The sequence below is a fragment of the Lactuca sativa genome, chromosome 2 (assembly GCF_002870075.4).
Source record: "Lactuca sativa cultivar Salinas chromosome 2, Lsat_Salinas_v11, whole genome shotgun sequence".
In the NCBI taxonomy this organism is placed as follows: Eukaryota; Viridiplantae; Streptophyta; class Magnoliopsida; order Asterales; family Asteraceae; genus Lactuca; species Lactuca sativa.
The window spans coordinates 105,690,068-105,711,466 of NC_056624.2; the positions used below are offsets into that span (position 1 = coordinate 105,690,068).

At 37.1% G+C, this 21,399-nt stretch overlaps 1 protein-coding gene and 1 non-coding gene across 2 annotated transcripts; one reads left to right on the top strand and one right to left on the bottom strand.

Annotated features, from left to right (window-relative positions):
* Positions 1 to 11,377: 11,377 nt before the first annotated feature.
* LOC111881743 (small nucleolar RNA R71) lies at positions 11,378 to 11,484 on the top strand. Its single transcript, XR_002846927.1, has one exon. It is a non-coding gene; the product is annotated as a small nucleolar RNA R71 (small nucleolar RNA).
* A 6,043-nt stretch (positions 11,485 to 17,527) lies between these two features.
* On the bottom strand, positions 17,528 to 18,196 carry LOC111881733 (uncharacterized). Its single transcript, XM_023878126.2, has one exon. The coding sequence runs from the start codon at positions 18,194 to 18,196 to the stop codon at positions 17,528 to 17,530; it is 669 nt and encodes a 222-aa protein (XP_023733894.2).
* Between the last annotated feature and the right edge of the window lie 3,203 nt (positions 18,197 to 21,399).

A 21,399-nucleotide genomic window follows, 5' to 3' on the forward strand; every position in this document is an offset into this window, starting at 1 on the left:
ATCACATTTTGAGGTGTGCAAGAGAGCATCCTTTTTCATTGTTGGCCAATAGTATCCAGTCCCTAATGGTTTGGAGCATAAGGATCTGCCTCCAGTGTGGTTTCCACAATCTCCTTCGTGTATATCTTTTATGACTTCTAAAGCTTCGTGATCTTCTAAGCATCTAAGGTATGGACCTGCCTTGGATTTCTTATACAATCTTCATTAGATCATCAAAAATCATGAGACCCTCATCTTGAATGCTTTCTCGCTTTTTTCCTCTTTGGGGATTGTGCCATTTTGGAGATATTCCCCTATTTGCTGGATCCTAGATTTGGAGTGTTGCGGAGGATCCAGAATGTTGAGATTCTGATAAATAGTATCCTGAGGAAACAGTTGAGGGTCAGGATCCTCGATTATTTACACATTGGTTGTTTGGCCATGGTGATTGGGATCATTTGGGATATTGGAGGGATCTTCTATTGCTGGGATTAATATATGGTTTATAGGGATCCTAACTTTTGGCAAGATCTTAAGGGAAGATCCTAGGTTGGCTAGTGCGTCTTTCTCAGGATTTTCTTCTCTACGAACTTGGTTAAGGCTGAAAATTTTGAATTTGGAGGCCAACTTTTTATGGATTTGTAGGTATAGTGTTATTCTTTCGCCTTTCACTACATACGATTCATTAAAATGATTAGTTAATAGTAAGGAGTCAACAAATACTAAAGATCCTTGGCCAGCTGTAATCCCATGATCAATGCTTCATATTCAGTTTTATTGTTGGTTGCATCGAATTCCTAGCTAACTGTTTGGGGTGTGATAACCCCATGTGGTGATTTTTTTAAATGATCCATTGGCTTGTTCCTCTCAATTTTGAGGATCTATCAGTGAAGACTGTCCATGTTCCCATGCTTTCTTCTTTTTGGAGTTCTTTTATGACATCCCAGAATTTAGGCCTGAATCCGTAAACAGTCAGTTCAACGCGAACCTTTTTGTATCTCGACCGATTGAATTTTAATGCATATTTTAGTAGAAATATAATTTCATTTCAAATACAATAAGATATAAAAGGTATCTTATCTCCAATTATGGAAAAATGCCAAACGAATCTTAAAGCACAAACTGTAACTCTAGTTAACGACTGAAAAACTAAAATTTTGTATTAAGCGTCTGTGAACAAAGATAATATTCTAGGATCGTAGTACCTGTTTCCCTGATCATGTATATATAAATAACACCCAAAACAGAGTTCGTACGCAAAAGATATGACCGTTTTATTAAACCAAACCGGTATAACACTAGCTTTATCTGAATTTATAAACCGTATTGATCTGTTGAGACACTTGTACACCTCAGATGGAAATTCTGAGAGCGGACTCAGACTACGGTCTGATATTTTATTTACTACTCGAAATATTTTTAGTAAAATTATTTGTAAAAGTAAGAAAAATCAAACGATTCAGACCAATTAGACCCGTAACTTTAAACACAAATTTCTGGAGTTCTACAACTCGACAAATTTATCCGTTCGGGTTTTTAAAATCCTTGAATTAAAATCTATGATTCGGCACTATTGGAAAAATTGCCCGACGTCGAGAATTGGACACACGAAACAAGATCTATGTTTAAGACTTAGTGGGATAAATCAATAAAAGACACAACAACAGAAATAATAATAAATAAATAAAAACTTGTAGTCATACGTAGATTATTATCTTTATTCTTCATTCAAAAAGTCAACTCTTCTCTTTGACCAATGTAAAGTCAACATCTTTTCTTTGACCAATGTAAAGTCAACATCTTCTCTCTCTAACAATCTCTCTTTACTCTGTCTCTATAACTATCTCTCTCACTCTCATTTCTATGTCACTGGTAAAAAAAACACCACCCATCTACTTGCTGCTATATTTCAGTATTCCTTCCCTTTAATTCCTCTTCATTGTCGAGCAACAGACCTCCACCGGAGGTGCAACTATTTTTTGGCCACCAAGAAACACCCGCAATCACTGGTGCCACCTCCCTTTCGCTTCCTCCGCTGTTTTTTTTCTTCCGAGAACAACCCTAACCACCTTGCTTCTAATTTATTCCGACCAACCACCGAACGTCAAAAAGCGGAGGTAGCAAAGCCATCGAAAGCAGCTCACCTCCCCACTGCTCTGACTGCCTTCCCATTCTTGGGATTTACTGCTAGCTTCCATCGCCTCTCTCTCCCTTCGTGCTTGCCGACAGTGAAGCAAACATAAATAGTTGCGGCCGCTAGAGAAAGCGTTGTTGCCTAATGCTATCACTGAATGACCCTCCATCACCGCCTCCACTTGTTTTTGTTGCAGTGGAAGTCCGACCGACCACGACCATTGTCTTGTCACTGCGATAGCTATCGGTTAACCACCACCTTTATGTAAGGCTTATGAAAAAAATTCTTCTCGTTCATGACTTGCTGTAACGCTTATGAAAGCGGCATATCTTGTGCCTTTCATTCATTAAGACTTTATAATACAAACATTTACAATGTAAGGAAAGTAAATAAACATTTACAAGGAATAGCTATAATATTTTAAAATTGAAGATAATATCTAAACTATCTTTAGAAGATATTAACGTTTACATCCCCTCCCCCCCCCCCCCCCCCCTCAAGCGAATAGGCGGTGGTCCAATGCGTAATTTGTTGTAATGATCATGTTATCGGATGGGGATAATCATTACCATACCAACAAAATCAAATTTTATGAACTAAAACATTTTGTGGTAATGATCCTAACCCAAAATAGGCCAAAAACTTGAAAATTCTACCAACAAATGATCCAACTCGTCGAGTCTGATAATGGACTCATTGAGTTCATCACTGATGAACATGGACTCATTGAGTTCATGTATGGACTCGTCGAGTCCAGCAGTCAGAAGGCAGCTTTTTTTTTCAGGTTTTTCAACTTTGAAGATAATACCACTGTTGGGTTTTGTTTACTATAACACTCTTATGGTGCACATACAACCCTAATAGCTTTGGATCTAAGTTTTCTCTAGTTATACATGCAAAAAAAATTATCCAAAGCATAAAACCTATCTAGCATACAAATTTGGTACATGAATCATAAAATTAGTTAGAAGAATACCTCTTATTGTATATTGTAGTTGTTGCCTTTCAAGAGTTTAGCACCTCAAGTGTGATGCCTCAAACAAGTCACAAACACCATGAACAAATTGAGAATGATGAGAGAGGTTATGGAGCACACAAAATCGTCCATCTCTTAGAATAAACCACCCTTGGTCCGATTTTTGGCTTTAGTGGGTTACATATATAGTGTAGAATTCCAAGAGTTACATGTAACCCTAATTCTTACACTTAGGCTTATGATCCATAACTTATTTGGACTAATAATTTATGTACTTTCACATAAGCTTAGCCCATTACAAATTAATCATGGATCATTAGCCCAAACTATATGTCTCACTGATTTACATAATCAGTCCCCGTTAATTTAATTAGTCTCTTTTGATCACTACATTAATTCCAAATTAATTCTTGATCAATACTAATTAAATAATATGATTTCTCAATTAATATATTATACTTATAATATATTAATAAATCACAAATAATCTCTTTCTCAAATATCCATCCTGTCAAATTGTTCTGGTGAAGGCAACCTGAAATAGACCATGCTACTCTCAGGTCAAGTACATACCAATTATAGTTATGGGCTTAGACACCTAATCCAACAGTCTCCCACTTCGATAAATCTAATAACTAAAATTATAGGTACGACTTCAAAACCCGACTAGCAACCATAGCTCTCAAAAGCTGCTGTTGAACTCTGATCTTATCAGCAACGCGTCCATTAGATAAGGGATCATATATTCCGCCATTATAGATATCGTATGAACTGAGATATGGATTATAATCATTCTCTATGTTCATGTGTTGTTTCCCGATTTCCGATTTATGACGATTAACTAATTGAACAAATCAAATCAGTCCAGGCTTAGCCAAGCGCTTAGGGTTGTCATCACTAAATCATCGAGGGCCCTGATGTGCATGATAGTACCCACTAATTTTATATTTATAACCTAACTAACTAACTAACTAACTAAAATGCACCTAGGCAGTGTACCTAGTCGAATTATAGAATAGTTTGGTAAGTTGGGTGTCGATCATAGGGAACGATGCTATTAATTAATCTATTCACTTCTAAGTTAATCTAACTATTAATAAGATAAAAAGGGGTTTTTATCTAATTTTACAAGTTTAAATGAACTTAATCCTTTAACAAAAACTCAATCAATAAACAAAACACTTTTGTTAGTTCGAATCCGCTTTCACTCAATGGTTACACATTAGCTATGACTATTACTGTTGGTGACCAATTAAGGAAGTTTTATCAATTGAGTTCCAAATCTACTAATTATTAAACAATTCATGTAAATCTATTTGTGGTCATACAATAGTTAACACATAATCAATTAATAAATAAGATTGGAGCCATGAAAGATTGATTAATCAAAACACAATTACAGTCATAATATGAGTTCTCTAACACAGCTTGGTTTAACGAATTAATTACTAATCTGAGATTGGTTTGATCTTAGCTCCAATAAACTAGTGTTCACTATATTTTTAGGTATTCAAGTTCATGCAGGTTTGTGTTCACTAACTACACAGAACAAGAATTCAAGGCAATCAAATAATTAATTCAAGCATGCTAGGTAAAATCAATCAACACAAGCATATCACCAACAAGTAAAGTTAAGTCTAATGCATTAAAACCATGAGTTCCAGCTTCATCTAGCTAACAGAAGTAGCTAGATTTAGCTGGTCATATTAACAGCTAAACAAACAAATACTATATTCAAAAACATATTTAAATATACCAATCTATAAAGACAAATTATGAACTCCTCCTTCCTTGGTGTTAAAACTAACTTCCAGAGCTTCTTTTCCTCTAAATTTCGTCTCCACGAATCCTCCTAAGCCAGCAAAAGTCTACCAAATCGTAATGGAGAAGGGTATATATATCTTCTCCCAAAATCACCGTTCACGTCGTGAGCATTTAAAACTCACGTCGTGAACTCGAAGTAATCGTGATCGTCAAGGATTCCTTCACCCGGATGCTTATCTTCTCATTCTTTTCCACTCACGTCGTAACCATCAACTGTTCACGTTGTCAGTATGTATATTTGGGTGTTTTTCTTGTCTTTCAAGCCTTCAACGTCCAAAGTTCCATCCTTTAACGCTTTTAGTCCCTTTCTTCAAAATGTCTTCTTTTTTGCTGCAAAATATAATTTAACCTTATAAGTATCATTATTCTATGCAAATGACCAAAATATATATATAAATGTACTTAAATATTGCCTAAAAATATGTATAAATATGGCAATATCAAAATACCCCACACTTAGGCTTTGCTTGCCCTCAAGCAAATCTACTTATTTAAACTCAAACCTTCATTACTAGCATTTCATAGAACAATCCAATTCCAGCTCAGCCATTATGCCAAGACCTCAACGTATGAATTTGTGTCTAAATCTTTTTCCTAAAGTACCCCCCATACTTTAAATACTCACAATCTTCATAAACAATTACCCACTTCTTCCGAACAATGCTCATTTTATGCAACCCTCCGAATCCATCCTTAGAAAGCTTTATAACCTCAAGATATTTTTGGTTAAGCTGCCCAAGCATACATAATCTAGAAATTACAACTTTAGATACCACATTGGAGCTCTTGGAATTCTTCACTTCTTTGATATTTGATCTTTGATTGCTTGAATTCACCATATTTTTGGTATCTTTAACTTTTGATTCTTTGGAATTTTGATCTTTGATCTTCATACTTTGATAGCTCCAAAAATCTTCAATTATTTTTTTAATAATTTCTCTCTTTTTTTTACATGTATAACTCACCTTTTTTTTTTATTTTTTATATCACTCAAAACCCTACATGCTTAAGAAGGGGTGCTTAACTTCAACCTTTATTGGTTAAGACATATCTTTCCTGGATACATTTCAGGTTCAGGCTGCTAAACATTTTGTTCCATGATTTCACTAATATAAGGGAGGCCACAAATGTACTATAATGTGTATTGGCTCAACTAAACATTTGAGCTCTTATTGGATCATACCATATAACACTAGCAACTATAGTTTAAATTATTATTACTAGAACTAATTATTAAAAATTTCAAAATTTACCATTATCTAGCAATTTACTTTTTCTACCCCCTACCCCACACTTATTTCATACAATGCCCTCATTGTATGCCTAAATTAATATAAAAATTAAGAGAAGGGAGAAAAAGGAACTGACTCCCCTGGGATAGTGGCGTGATCATCTCCAAAAGTGTGGATGGAATGTGCATCTTGAATACAGACTTTGAGAAATAGAAACTTGGATCTTGAATACGCGAGATAAGTAATGTACCGGAAAAATATGGAATCAAGTCTTCAATCTTCAACAAATGTGGTGCAGAAAAATGTGCATAATGGAAAGAACAATGTGGGAAAGCATATGCCACATTGTATGGTAGAGAAAATGAGCCATGATTATCTTCATAATATTTCCAAAAGAATAGTGGTGAACCACATAAGGAATATCGAAAAATAAGATTCTTTTCGTGAAATTACAAAGTCATGACGTGAGTGTTTTAAGATTCACGACATGAATTCGATTGGAAGCGGGTTCTGGAAAGTCACCATATACTGACTCACGACGTGAACAACAAAAGGGTCACGACATGAAAACTGGATTCTCAGAAATGTATTTCCTCCAACCTTTCTTCTCACTTCTTATATTTACCCCATGTCTTAATGGATTAAGACTCTTCTAACCCTATTAATTTCGACTCTTCTCTCCAACTTTCTTCTCACTTGACTCACCCCACACTTAATTTAAATTATGGGTCTCGACTCTCGACTTTAAACACTCCCGGCTAAACACATATGCACTTGTATCTCGACATCATTTATATGCGCTCCTAGTAATTCTGAAAAATAACAACCTAGAAGAGAAAAAGTAACATAATATCTAAATAGTTTTACAATCCCAAACGAATAAAAATGAAAAGAAAATAAAACTAAACCAAACAAAACTAAAATAATAGAAGACATGATCAATCATCCTCGTCATCCTCGTTCACCCCACTAGTGCCCGCTCCGTCGCCTCTTGGCATCCACAATTCTTCCCACGTAGGAATATAAGGGCATTGAGGTTGCATGGTGGGTGATCGCACCACATTCATATGAGAGAACATGGCTTCAATCATTTGGGTGTTATAAGTCATCCCACCGTGTAAATTATCCAAGTAAGAACCCACCCAGCTTTGGAACGGGTCGGTGGGTATTCCACCCTCATATGGCTAGGATTGTTCCATCTCCCCCCGGGTGCGCACGTTTCTTCTTCGAGGCCTCGGTTGTTGCTCGGGCTCTTCGGTCGGTTGGTCCTCACCCTCGCTATCATTGTGCGGTATCCCATAATGTGTCCCATAATTAACCACAACTCGCATGGTCTCAAGATATCCCATAGAAAATTCGTTCCCTTGTTTACACGTAAGTGTCTGTGTAACCCCGGGGACGAGCACGCCATAAGACTTGGCTAAGCGGGTAAAAAAGTGGCCACCACAGATTGGGCTCCCGGTTCGGGAACTTACTGCATACTCTGCCAAGTAACGAGCTAAAAAGTAGGGAAGATTGCAGCAAAACCCCGGTTGTAAAATAGACCACAAGAAAAATAAATTAATCTTGGTGACCTTATCTCCAAATTTCTTATGGTGGATGGAGAATGTGATTAACCTGTGCAGCAAACGGTGAATGGGTGATTTGATGCTGCTTTCTGGTGACACACCGGATTTGAAAACACCAAAAGCGATATTGGTCCAAAACTCATATCTCGTCATTTCCCTGGAATAAGTACGGGCAGCATCCCGTAAGAACATAGAAAACTCGGGGGTAACAGTCTCTTGGGCCTCGTATAAACCCATTCTCCATGAGAATTCTACCAAACTGCACTCTCAATACTCCCTACCCAAACGAAAGTCCAATGCTTGTGAGTAGTTAAGGTCTTGTACATTTTTCATGGAACACCACAGTAGAAAAGAATTCAACACACAACTCCTTGTAAACCCTTTCCTGGATGGCGAACAAGTTACTCCATCCCTTGCATGTAAATAATACCCGTTTCCCATAAAAGTTTTGGTAAGAAACAAGTTTAGTCTCTCAACTAGTCCAACCTCCCGAAGCCTTTGCCAATTAATTGTTGGGGCAATAACAAAATCGTTGTTGTGTAACCATCCCAATCTAGTGTTGTATCGGGCAAGCACGTCCCTAGATATATTCGTCGGGAATACGTAAAACGGGTGCAAATTAGCAATCCCGCCTTGGACGTCACTAGCCTCACGTGTAGGTGCCATATTTCTGCAAAAATAAACAAGCAACAAAAACAAAACCAAATATCCCATATTTTAGATAACCACATAACAGTCCTTCTGCTGCAGCGGACTCACGTCGTGAGTACTATGAAACTCACCTCGTGAGTTCGCTATTCACATCGAGAAAAGGGTATCAAAATCAGAAATCAGGACTTAATCTTGTTGTTAGGATTTACTCATAAACAATTTTAAAGCACAATCAAGTAATATATGATGGATGAATAACTCATTTTGGGCAAAATTTTGATTTCTAAGCATTTGAAAAACCCTAGCCCCTAAATCAAAAAACTTGTGAAAATCAACCAAAAGAAATGCAAGATGTTTACCTTAAAGGAGAGATTACGTAAGCACACGAGTAGATTGTGTTTGATTAAGGCCAAAATCGGATGGGGGTCCAGGCGACCGTCTTCGCTTTGTGAGAGTAGAAAAGTGGTTTGGTCAAATGATTCTGAATTGTATAAATTGTGGTCCCGTGTTTTTCAAAACTCACGTCGTGAGTTTATTTGGACTCACCTCGTGAGTTTTGTTGGGCTAACTTGTCTGTCCATCTATTCTAACAGTCCTGGGCTAATAAATCTATTGGGCTTAAATGTCCTGCCCCGTATATAGAATGGACTCACCTCGTGAGTTCTTTCGAGCTCACCTTGTGAGTTCTTTTGAGCTCACCTCGTGAGTTCTGTCTGATCAAAATAATCCTATCTTAATTAACAATTCTTCTTATTTTACCACTTAATTTAGAAACACCACATTCAACTTTTCACCACTTAGTTTTTTTTTCTTAATGATTTAGATGATTGAATGTCTAAAAACTAAACGAAAAAAAACTAAACTAAAAACATAAAAGAAAAGAAAATTCAAATCGAGCTCGGGTTGCCTCCCGAGAAGCGCTTCTTTTTCTTGGAGTCATGAGCTGGACTCCATGCCTCCTATGTTGACTCATCCAAAGAATCCACCACTAGGATCTTTTGTTCTTTGAAACGCCTCTTATAAGCTTGAACACGTCTTTTGTACGCCTTCTTTGAATTCTCCTTTTTAGCCTTTACCCCGTCTTCATCAAGCTTGCGTTTGGTCCCTTTAGTCTCTTCCTTGCACTCCATAGCATTCTTCTCTTCTTTCATCACTAGATTTGTTACTTTTGAAGTAACCTCCTCTTCATCACTCGTTATCTCATCATCTTCCTTGCTTACCCAAGAAATTGGGCTTGTGTAGGCATTGACTTCAACTAAATATGGAACAGATGCTCTTGGTTTTGTTCTTTTGACTTGATGAATTGTCTTGATCTCTTCTTCCATGAGCTTCTCTAATTCTTCAAGTTCATTGTCTTCATCAATGTTGAACACCTCTTCTTAAGCATGATTCCCTTGAAAGCCATCTTCTATTCCAAAAATTTCCTTTTCATTACCAACCCTTAAGGTGAGCTTAGACTCCCGAATGTCAACAAGAACTCCAGCAGTGTTTAGCAGCGGCCGACCAAGAATAATTGGTACATTGGGATCTTCTTTCTTGTCTAATACTACAAATTCTATTGGAAAAATGAATTTCCCAATTTTTACTAAAATATCTTCCACAATGCCCCTGGGTTATGTCACTGAACGGTTCGCCATGTGAATAGTCATTCTTGTAGCCTTCAACTTCTGAATATCCAACTTTTGATAAAATGAGTAAGGCATCCAATTTATACTAGCCCCAGAATCAGCTAAAGCATAAACCTTCATGTTGTTCCTAAACTCACATGGAAGAGTGAGGCGTCCAGGATCCCCCCATCTTCTTAGGTATGTCTCCCAATACAGCCCTTGAGCTTTACTCACTTAGAATAACTTTAGAATTATTCTTTAGTTGCTGACGAGTGTCTATCAAGTCTTGTAAAAAAAATTCATATTCGGGAATTTTGGACAACGACTTGACAAATGGAGTATTAATCAGGATACCCTTCACGTGCTTAATAAACTCTATATGCTCTCTTTCCAGTGGACTAAGGGCAACTCGGGAAGGAAATGGAAAAGGTGGTTGATATGCTGAAACAAAGACGAAAATTTTCTGTTCAGGACGGGGCCACGTCGTGAGCCTATATGTCTCACGTCGTGAGCTCGCTATTTCAGCAACATCTTGATTTTCGAGCTTGGGCTTCTTCGACTTTGGATCAGGTTGTTGTGGATCCACTTCTAATGCTTCAAGGAACTCAGAGATGGCCTCTTCTTCAGTATCTATGGCCATTACGTGAGATTGGGTCTTCTTTTTAGAATTTTTCGGGGACATCTTCTCATGAACCAAAGTGGTTAGTTGACCAAGTTTCACTTCAATATTATTGATGGAGGCTTGTTGATTTTTTATTAGAGCCTGCTATTCTACCATCATTGTGTGATGATTCTTTATCAAAGCTCTTTGTTCATCAATAGCAGAATCAGCAGCCTTGTGTCTCTTTTCTAAAGCTTCCATAAACTTAATTAACATGGTTTTTAGATTGGGTTTTTTCTCAGCTGGTTGCTGCTCCTTTTGGTAGAAGCCTCGGCTTGTTTGCTTATACTTCTCTTCCTTTTGCTTCTTATATTCTTCATATGGCAGCCACTCTTTCTTTAGTTTCCTCTAGTCTTCATCGTACTTGTCCCCACTTGAGTAGCATACTTGAGCCTTTTTATTCCCATACTCATCCAAATTGCAGTCCTTGGTCAAGTGTGGACCATTACACCGTTCGCAACCAACTCTTATAGTATGAATTGATTGGTCCATTTGAGTTAACCTCCGGTCCATATTATTTAGCATAGCCATCATAGCTGCTATTTCTTCAGTTTGTGCCCCTCTACCACCTTTGATTCCATCTTGCCTAGGGTTGTGGTACTCACGAGAGTGCTTCGCGAATTCTTCAATCAGCTCCTTGACCTCCCTTGGATTTTTCTTTGTCAAAGGTCCTTGAGAATCAAGGAGTTTCCTTGTCATAACGTTGACCCGATCATATAAGATTGACATCTCTTGTTGAACATTAATATCATGTTGAGGGCAATTTCTGAGCAAGCCTTTGTAACACTCCCATGCTTCGTATAATGACTCCCCCGGCTGTTGTTCAAAGTTGGCTATTGCCTTCTTGAGTTTAGCTATCTTGGATGGTGAAAAAAATTGGTCAAGAAACTGCTCACGCATTTGAGCCCAAGTGGTGATCGTACCCGGTGGAAGTGATTTTAACCACTCTTTAGCAGCTCCCTTAAAAGTAATGGGAAGCATCATAAGCAAGATGGTGTTTCTATTGACAATTGGGACATTGAAGTAATCCGAAATGTCATTGACTTCATCGAGATGCTTAAAATCATCCTCATGATCCTTCCCATAAAATGGGATATCCTTCAGTGCAGTCAAGATGTGCCCCTTTAGCTCGAATGTAGCAGTGGCAGGTATTGCGTGTCACACCCCGACCGTCGGCAGAAAACACCGGGTAGTGTAACGTCATTTTTCGTATCACATATATATAACATACACTGAACAATACATAAAGAAAATACATACCTTTATTGATGATTGAAAGTTACTTTATTGTTTTCCTAGTATTTATTACATAATATCCGACTATGGCTTACTTCTTAATAAACAGAAAGATAATAGTAAAACCTCTCCTGTTCGAATACATACCAGCTTTTCAAGTTCCTGAAAACACATGCATTTTAAAAATACGTCAACATAAAGTTGGTGAGTCCACAGGTTTTGACTCCATAAAATAATACATTTTCACACATTCAAAAGTATAGTTTTGAAAGTATCATTTTGACTCTCCAACATTTAGTATGTATACTAGGTATAATAGTATACTTATCAATTAAGCGTTATACCTAAACATTTCTTAATCTTAAGGAAAAATTAGGGGAAAACTTATACTTAACATTAATACTTGTATACGACAAGGTATAATGTTTCTAACAATTTGCTACCATGAGCCTGTAACCGCTGCTATGACATAATACCTCTGATAGAACACACTCATGATTTACCATGAGAAACAAACACACTCATGATTTAACATGAGAAACAACACCGTACGCTTCATCGACGGCGGAATAGTAACAAATAAAAGGATGGTTCATCACTTGTTTTTGGTTGATTTGAGCTAACAGTCATAAGTGGGGTGGTCAGCCGTATACTAATTATACACGACTTCCTCGCTCACACGAGATTAATGGTTATAGTTCAGAGGATTTCCGCTAAGATCCCCAATCTTAGTTGATGAATACAATTACCCATGTAGACTTTGACGGCTTCCTATAGCTCTAACAACAAAAGCATCTTCATGTCTAAAACCCCAAGTTACTAGACTATGCTTTTAAACATTACTCCTAACTTCATAATATTTAGGCAGTATAACAGCTATATCTTGATGTAGAACCAGGTTTTATCTTGACCTAAACCAATAATAACAACATATAACATTTCTAGTTTTATCTTGACATAAAACTATCAATAAAAATACCAAGTTTTATCTTGACATAAAACTAACAATAACAACATATAACATATCCAGTTTTATCTTGACATAAAACTATCAATAACAATACCAAGTTTTATCTCGACATAAAACTAACAATAACAACATATAACATATCCAATTTTATCTTGACAATAAACTATTAATAGCAACATACTATATAACTTAACATTTAGAACTTTCGAATATAACTTCGGTATTATATCGCACAAAACATATATATATATATATATATATATATATATATATATATATATATATATATATATATATATATATATATATATATATATATATATATATAGAATCCTAAGTATAACTCAAGATCTACATTAGTAAATTACCAGACTGATAAGTTAATAATAGTTGTATGTATTCAAAATGTTAAATTTAGAACAATCATATCCCGGTTATCATAACTATATACTATGATATAGACATAATAATAACATATATATAATAACTAGCATGCGTTTTCCCCCAAAATATTAGAAAGTGGGGCTGTGAAACTCACCCTCGTAGCGTGATTTTATGTTATCTAAGCAAAACGGTCAGCGTGCGAGATCGTCGGGGCTCGGGATGCAAAATGGCCTCAGCAAAGGAGAGAAAGGGAAGAAGTTTTGGTGTAAGAATAGCTGAAGTCGGACCTGCTATTTATAGTAAGGATTTTGGACTCTCACATCGTGATTTTCATAAGGCTCACGTCGTGAGTCTTGCATGATCACCCCGTAGACTTGCCATTTGCATCCCTAGCTTCAGAAGGTGGCCATGTAACTTCTCACGTCGTGAAAAACTCCTTATTCACGCCGTTAGTTTGGATCCTATCCCCTCGCAGCCTCGTCACACCTTCTAGATTCCAAAATGTGGCAAAATGACTCCTCACGTCATGAATAAACCCTTATTCATGTCGTGAGTTTAGTTAGCTTAGGGTTTCTGAAAGCTAAATCTTCGGAAGGCCATAACTTTTGCATATGAACTCCGTTTTTGACGTTCTTTATATGCACGCGTAGGTATTTACAAGTACTACAACTCTCTTTTAGAATTAAATAGCTAATTCTAAGTCAATTTTAAATTCTTCTTATTATAGAGATTTATAGTGTTCGGTTTATCATAACTTCTTCATGAGAAGTCAGATTCAGACGTTCTCTATATTTTTGGAATCGTATGGACGTATACTTTGAGTTGTATCATAAAGAAAGTTCATATTTGTATTAGAATTTATCATGAAATACATAGTACATTTATCACATTACATGATTAGCATGTGATTGTTATTGACCTATTTTAGCTAGTGTTACATTCTCCCCCCGTTAGAACAATTTCGTCCCGAAATTTATCTTGTGGGTAAGGTTTTGTAAAACAGTTGGGGGTATTTTTTTTCATTTGATATGCACGTTCCCAAGTAAATTCAGGTCCTCACAAAGAGTTCCGTTGAACTTTCACTATGGGAATACGACTTTGCTTTAATCACTTGACCTCTCGATCCATAATCTCAACAGGTTCTTCTACAAAGTTGAGTTTCGTATTGACTTGTATTTCGTCGAGAGGTACAACAAGAGTGTCATCGGATAGACATATTTTGAGATTTGATACGTGAAAAACATCGTGTACATTACTTAGCTCTTGAGGCAACTTGAGTTGGTATGCGGCAGAACCAATTCTTGCCAGAATTTCAAAAGGTCCTATATATTGTGGGTTTAGTTTGCCTCGTTTCCCGAATCAAATTACACCTTTCCAAGGAGAGACTTTCAACGTTACTTTATCTCCAACTTGAAATTCTAAAGGCTTACGTCTTATGTCAGCATAGCTCTTTTGACGATCACGTGCAGCCTTTAATCGATCCTTAATTTGCACGATCTTTTCAGTTGTATCGTGGATTATTATGGTCCAGTACGTAAGGTATCGCCTGTACGTTCTCTGTCCATCTGCGTATCTCCAACTTCTACCCAACATACTGGGGAACGACATTTTCGTCCATAAAGAGCCTCAAACGGTGCAGCCTTGATGCTGGTGTGATGACTATTGTTGTAGGAAAACTCAATTAACGGTAAATGAGTATCCCACATATTCCCAAAGTCTATTACACAAGCTCGGAGCATATCTTCTAAAGTATGAATGGTTCTCTCACTCTGAGCATCAGTCTGTGGATGGTAAGCTGTACTTATGTCTAGACGTGTTCCTAAGGATTTTTGTAGAGATTGCCAAAATCGTGAAGTGAATCTACTATCTCAGTCAGAAATAATAGAACTTGGAACTCCATGAAATCTAACAATTTCCTTAAGATAAACTCTAGTCAGCTTCTCCATCTTGTCGTTCTCCTTAATTGGTAAGAAATGGGCAGACTTAGTCAATCTATCGACTATTACCCAAATAGTGTCGAACCTACTAGGAGTTTTAGGTAACTTAGTGACGAAGTCCATTGATATCTACTCCCATTTCCATTCAGGTATTTCCGGTTGTTGAAGTAAACCTGAAGGCTTTTGATGTTCTCCCTTCAATCTAGAACAAGTCAAACATTTGCTCACATAAGTAGCAATTTCTGCCTTCATGTTTGGCCACCAATAATGTACTTTTATGTCTAAGTACATTTTGTCAGAACCTGGAGGCACGAAATATCTGGACTTGTGGGCTTCTTCTAAGACCAAGTCCCTGACTCCACCGAACTTAGGCGTCCAAATTCAGTTCATAAAGTGTCGCGTTTCGTCAACTTTTTGTATAAGTTGCTTTTCCATTCCTCGCAAGGCTTCGTTCTTGATGTTATGTTCTTTTAGAGCCTCAAGTGGAGCTTTTCTAATTTGTGCGATGAAGTTAGAATATATAGTTATGGTTAATGCTCGTACCTGACAGGGTTTAATATATTCTTTCCGGCTCAAGGCATCTGCTACCACGTTTGCCTTTCCAGGATGATAACGAATCTCACATTCGTAATCATTCAAAAATTCGACCCATCTTCGTTGTCTCATATTAAGATCTTTTTGGTCGAAGATGTGTTGGAGACTCTTGTGGTCGGTAAAAATAGTACACTTAGTACCGTATAGGTAATGTCTCCAGATTTTTAATGCAAAAACTACAGCTCCCAATTCAAGATCATGGGTAGTGTAATTATTCTCATGCACCTTAAGTTGTCGTGATGCGTAGGCGATAACTTTTCCTCTTTGCATCAACACACATCCCAATCCTTGATTTGATGCGTCGCAGTACACGACGAAATCTTCTGTCCCCTCTGGAAGGGATATGATTGGTGCACTACACAACATTTTCTTCAGTTTCTGAAAAGCAACTTCTTGTTTGTCTTCCCAGTTGAACTTCGTATTTTTTTGGGTTAGTGTTGTAAGTGGCTTGGCTATTTTGGAGAAATTCTCTATGAATCTTTGGTAATAGCCAGCAAGTCCTAGGAATTGACGCACCTCGGTTGGCGTCTTTAGTGCTTCCCAATTCCTGATTGCTTCAACTTTGGATGGGTCAACATGAATCCCTTCGTTGCTAACTACATGACCTAAAAATTGTACTTCTCTAATCCAAAACTCACATTTGGAGAATTTAGCATACAACTTTTCTTTTCTTAGTAGTTCCAAGATTATTTGCAGGTATTGACCATGTTCTTCCTTGGTTCGTGAATATATCAATAGATCATCGATAAATACAATCACTAATTTATCCAAGTATGGTTTGCAAACACGATTCATGAGATCCATAAACACTGCTGGGGCGTTGGTTAGTCCAAAAGACATAACTAAGAACTCATAATGACCATAACGAGTTCTAAATGCTGTTTTTGGAATGTCGTCTTCTTGTACTCTGAGTTGATGGTATCCTGATCTAAGATCTATCTTTGAGCAGTAGCTAGATCCTTGCAGTTGATCGAATAAATCATCAACTCTTGGAAGCGGATAACGATTCTTGATCGTTAGCTTGTTCAGCTCCCGATAATCAATACACATTCGAAAGGATCCGTACTTCTTCTTGACAAACAAGATTGGTGCTCCCCAAGGTGAAAAACTTGGTCGGATAAAGCATTTGTCAAGAAGTTCTTGTAGTTGGCTAGATAATTCTTTCATTTCGGATGGAGCCAACCGATAAGGAGATTTCGCTATTGGTGCTGCTCCTGGAATTAAGTCGATTTGAAACTCAACTTGTCGGACGGGAGGTATTCCAGGTAGATCTTCAGGAAATACGTCAGGGAAATCACATACTTGAGGTATGTCCTTGATTTCTTTTATCTTTCTTCTCTTATCTACAATGTGGGCTAAGAATGCGCTACATTTCTTATGTAGATATTTCTGTGTCTTGGTACAAGAGATGACTTTGAGGTTTTTCCCAGACTTATCACCATAGATAATCAGGGCTTCGTCGTTTGGTAAGGGTAGTTGTATGGCTTTCTCATGACATAGAATTTCGACGCGGTGTGAAGATAACCAATCCATGCCAATTATGACATCAAAACTACCGATAGGCATTGGCATGAGGTTGACGTGAAAAGGGTAGTTATTAAGAGTTAATAGACAATTTTCTAGGATTTCATGTGTTTTCTCTGTTTGACATTTAGCGATTTCTACTTCATCGATTTCTTTTAGTATGCTAGACTTATGACTTAATAATTTTCTAAATGTCGGAGTTATAAAACTTCGATCTGCTCTAGATTCAAATAGTATAGAAGCATATAAATTAGCTATAAGAAACATACCAGATACGACCGAAGGGTCCTAGATCTCTGCTTCCAATCACAAACGCCATGCCACGCCCTATGCCTCCTTGACTCCTTAACTTTGGACATTCTTTCTTGATATGTCCAATCTCCCCACACTCATAGCATTTTCTTCCTTCACCAAGGCCTGTCCCATTATTGGTTTGTTGATCGACTGTTGCAGGTGTTGTGCTCCTGCAGTAACTAGCAGTATGCCCCTTTTTCTTGCACTTCATGCAGACAAAACAGTCACCTGGATGATGACGGTTGCACTGATTGCACCATGAAGATTTTGGTTGAGTAGGTACTGCTTTTGTGGCTGCATAGTTGGTTTCCACTTCTTGTCTTTTCTCAGATGATTGTTTGGGATTCTTCCTATTAAACTTGCGCTTGTTTGTTCTAGATTTGGGAGATTCAGCCTTTGAGACCACTTCTGTTCCTTGGATCTCTGTGAGGGTTAGCTGATGAGCTATCCTCTTGGTGCTGTCATAAGTCGTAGGCTTTGATGCAATCACTATGCCTTTGATTTGCGATGCCAAACCCCAGATGTATCGCTCAATCTTTTTATATTTAGGGGTTACAAGTGCTGGACACATTACAGCAAGATCATTAAATCTAGCAGTATAAGCTTTTATCTCTGACCCCTTCATGGTTAGGGTCTACAGTTCTTGTTCCAGTTTATGTATCTCCTCCCTAGGACAATACTCCTCTACTAGCATCATTTTTAGCTCCTCCCATTTCATGGAATTTGCAGTATCAATTCCCATTGTATTCACATGGCTATTCCACCATGTAAGTGTTGCGCCAGCGAAAGTACATGCTGCAAATCGTACTTTACAATCATCTGGACAAAAGATTATTTGAAAGACGAATTCTGTCTTTTCTATCCACCTTGTCAAATTCACTACCCCTTTATTTCCATGAAAGATTTTTGGCCTGCAATTCATAAAATCTTTGTAGGTACATGTTCTAGCGGTCCCTATATGGCATTCATTTCTAACTCCATCTCTTGTGACATTAGATAGAGCCGCAACAATTCTTTGAGCTATTATTTCTTCAAGTTGTACTGTACTTATTAAGGGGTTTATTTCTGGTGGTGGTTGTGGTTGTTGTTGTTGTGGTGCTGATGGTCGGTTAGGGTTTAGCCGATTACTCTTTCTAGGCATTTTGTTTTAGTTCCTATTATAAATAATAAGGATTTTTATGAGTTTTGTTAATCATTTAATACACGAGTACTAAATACTCTAGTTATTATTCACAGCGTAAAACATAATAGAGAACATAATGATTACTGTAGCGTATGCTTCATATTATTACCAGTGGTTACATCAGTTTATTTAGGTTTATAAGAGAAAAGTTTCTATAAACATTGCAAAATTTGCAAGGTTTTCTACATCCTTGCTATAAACTTTCCTCTTTTCGCCTTAACTAGTCTAATTTTCTATATTTACATAACCACTAGTTGTAGCTTATCTACCAGAAACCTAAGTGATGATCCAGCACGTCAGTGACATTAACCACTTGCTCTTCAAGTGCTTGAGTTCTCTGCTCAAGACTTCCCGTGCATTCTTCATTTCTTGAGGTTTGATTGTAGAGCTCTAACTCTGCAATTCTGACATCGTGAGTAATCATATCATTATAAGCAAAATTTATACGATGATGGACATCCATCACTGATTCCTGATCTCGTGTCCTTTGTCCTTCTAGCCTTCGCACTCTTCCAGAGAGATGAGTAGTCCTTCCTTTGACAATTTCCATCTTATCTTCAATTTTCACACTTTTCTCAAACAATTGAGATAAAGTGTTATCTTTAGAAGAATGTGGGAGATGTGGTCGAGATGACTGACCAGTCTCATACATCTTGGCAACTTTTTCTTCCGCCACCCATTTATTAATTGTTTGTGCGATCCGTGCAGGTTCATCTTGAACTCTATGACTTCCTGAAGATGTTGCCTTCTGACTCTTCTTAAGCTTTTTCCATATCGATATAGATTTACGTGCAGTGCGTTTCATTTTTACTCCTCCTGGAACTTTATGGTAAAGAGTGTTCAGTGGGGGTAGAGATGATGCCACCGACTCTGTCTCCTCCATGGATTTTCTTTCTTCCATTGGTTCACTCTCTTCCCATTCGTTGGAGGGTAAAGGTGGTCCATCGTCAAAAGGTATTGGATGAAAGGTAGTTGGAGTTACAGGGTAGTAAGGATCGCCTATCATCATAGGGAATGAAAGTTCCTCTTCTTCATCCGTATGCACGATGATTATCCATTCTCGTGAATGTGCCATTTCGGATTCCTATACATTTTGGATCTCCAAGAGTTTAGTCTATCAAATATTTCTCCCAAATTAAATAGTTCATATGATCTGATCATAATAAAATGTAGTTGCGCACCTACACCTAGTTGTGATAGGATCTATGAACATATGAACTTTAGTTGGAATATTTGATCTAAATCCTTGAGATCAAAAACATTCTGGGTATTAAGGTGTATTCTCATCGCGGGTCTGAGTCTTTATATATGAATCTATATTCTTATTTATTGTATTCACGCTTTTACTATTGTTTGTGACCTCAGGTCTATCTGATAAGGCTCCAGCCAGTCAGGACTGTCGAAAGGGCAGGATCATTTTAGCATATAACCGTTCTGAAATCCAGCAACCCAAATCGACATGTCTATCCTTGTCACCGCTCCCGTAAGTAGTACTTCAGTAATATAATTAATAATACTTTTTATTTATAGGCTAAGGGATATACCTAAACATAATAGAGTAAGTCCTAATACTATAGACGTGCTTTCCTAAGAAAGTACTTGTTCACTATAGTTAATAGCTCTGATACCAATCCGTCACACCCCGGCCGTCGGCGGAAAACACCGGGTAGTGTAACGTCATTTTGCGTATCACAGATATACAACATACATTGAACAATACTTAAAGAAAATACATACCTTTATTGATAATTGAAAGTTACATTATTGTTTTCCTAGTATTTATTACATAATATCTAACTATGGCTTACTTCTTAATAAACAGAAAGATAATAGTAAAACTTCTCCTGTTCGAATACATACCAACTTTTCAAGTTCCTGAAAACACATGCATTTTAAAAATATGTCAACATAAAGTTGGTGAGTCCACAGGTTTTGACTCCATAAAATAATACATTTTCACACATTCAAAAGTATAGTTTTGAAAGTATCATTTTGACTCTCCAACATTTAGTATGTATAATAGGTATAATAGTATACTTATCAATTAAGTGTTATACCTAAACATTTCTTAATCTTAAGGTATAAGTAGGGGAAACTTAATGTTTCTAACAATTTGCTACCATGAGCCTGTAACCGCTGCTATGACATAATACCTCTGATAGAACACACACATGATTTACCATGAGAAACAAACACACTCATGATTTAACATGAGAAACAACACCGTACGCTTCATCGACGCCGGAATAATAACAAATAAAAGGATAGTTCATCACTTGTTTTTGGTTGACTGTAGCTAACAGTCACAAGTGGGGTGGTCAGCCCGTATACTAATTATACACGACTTCCTCGCTCACACGGGATTAACGGTTACAATTCAGAGGATTTCCGCTAAGATCCCCAATCTTAGTTGATGAATATAATTACTCATGTAGACTTTGACGGCTTCCTATATCTCTAACAACAAAAACATGTTCATGTCTAAAACCCTAAGTTACTAGACTATGCTTTTAAACATTACTCCTAACTTCATAATATTTAGCCAGTATAACAGCTATATCTTGAAGTAGAACTAGGTTTTATCTTGACCTAAAACCAATAATAACAACATATAACATTTCTAGTTTTATCTTGACATAAAACTA

Bases quoted from the DNA above. Each gene is read 5' to 3' on its own strand.
- LOC111881733 (XM_023878126.2), bottom strand. From the start codon at position 18,196: ATGAAGGGGTCAGAGATAAAAGCTTATACTGCTAGATTTAATGATCTT.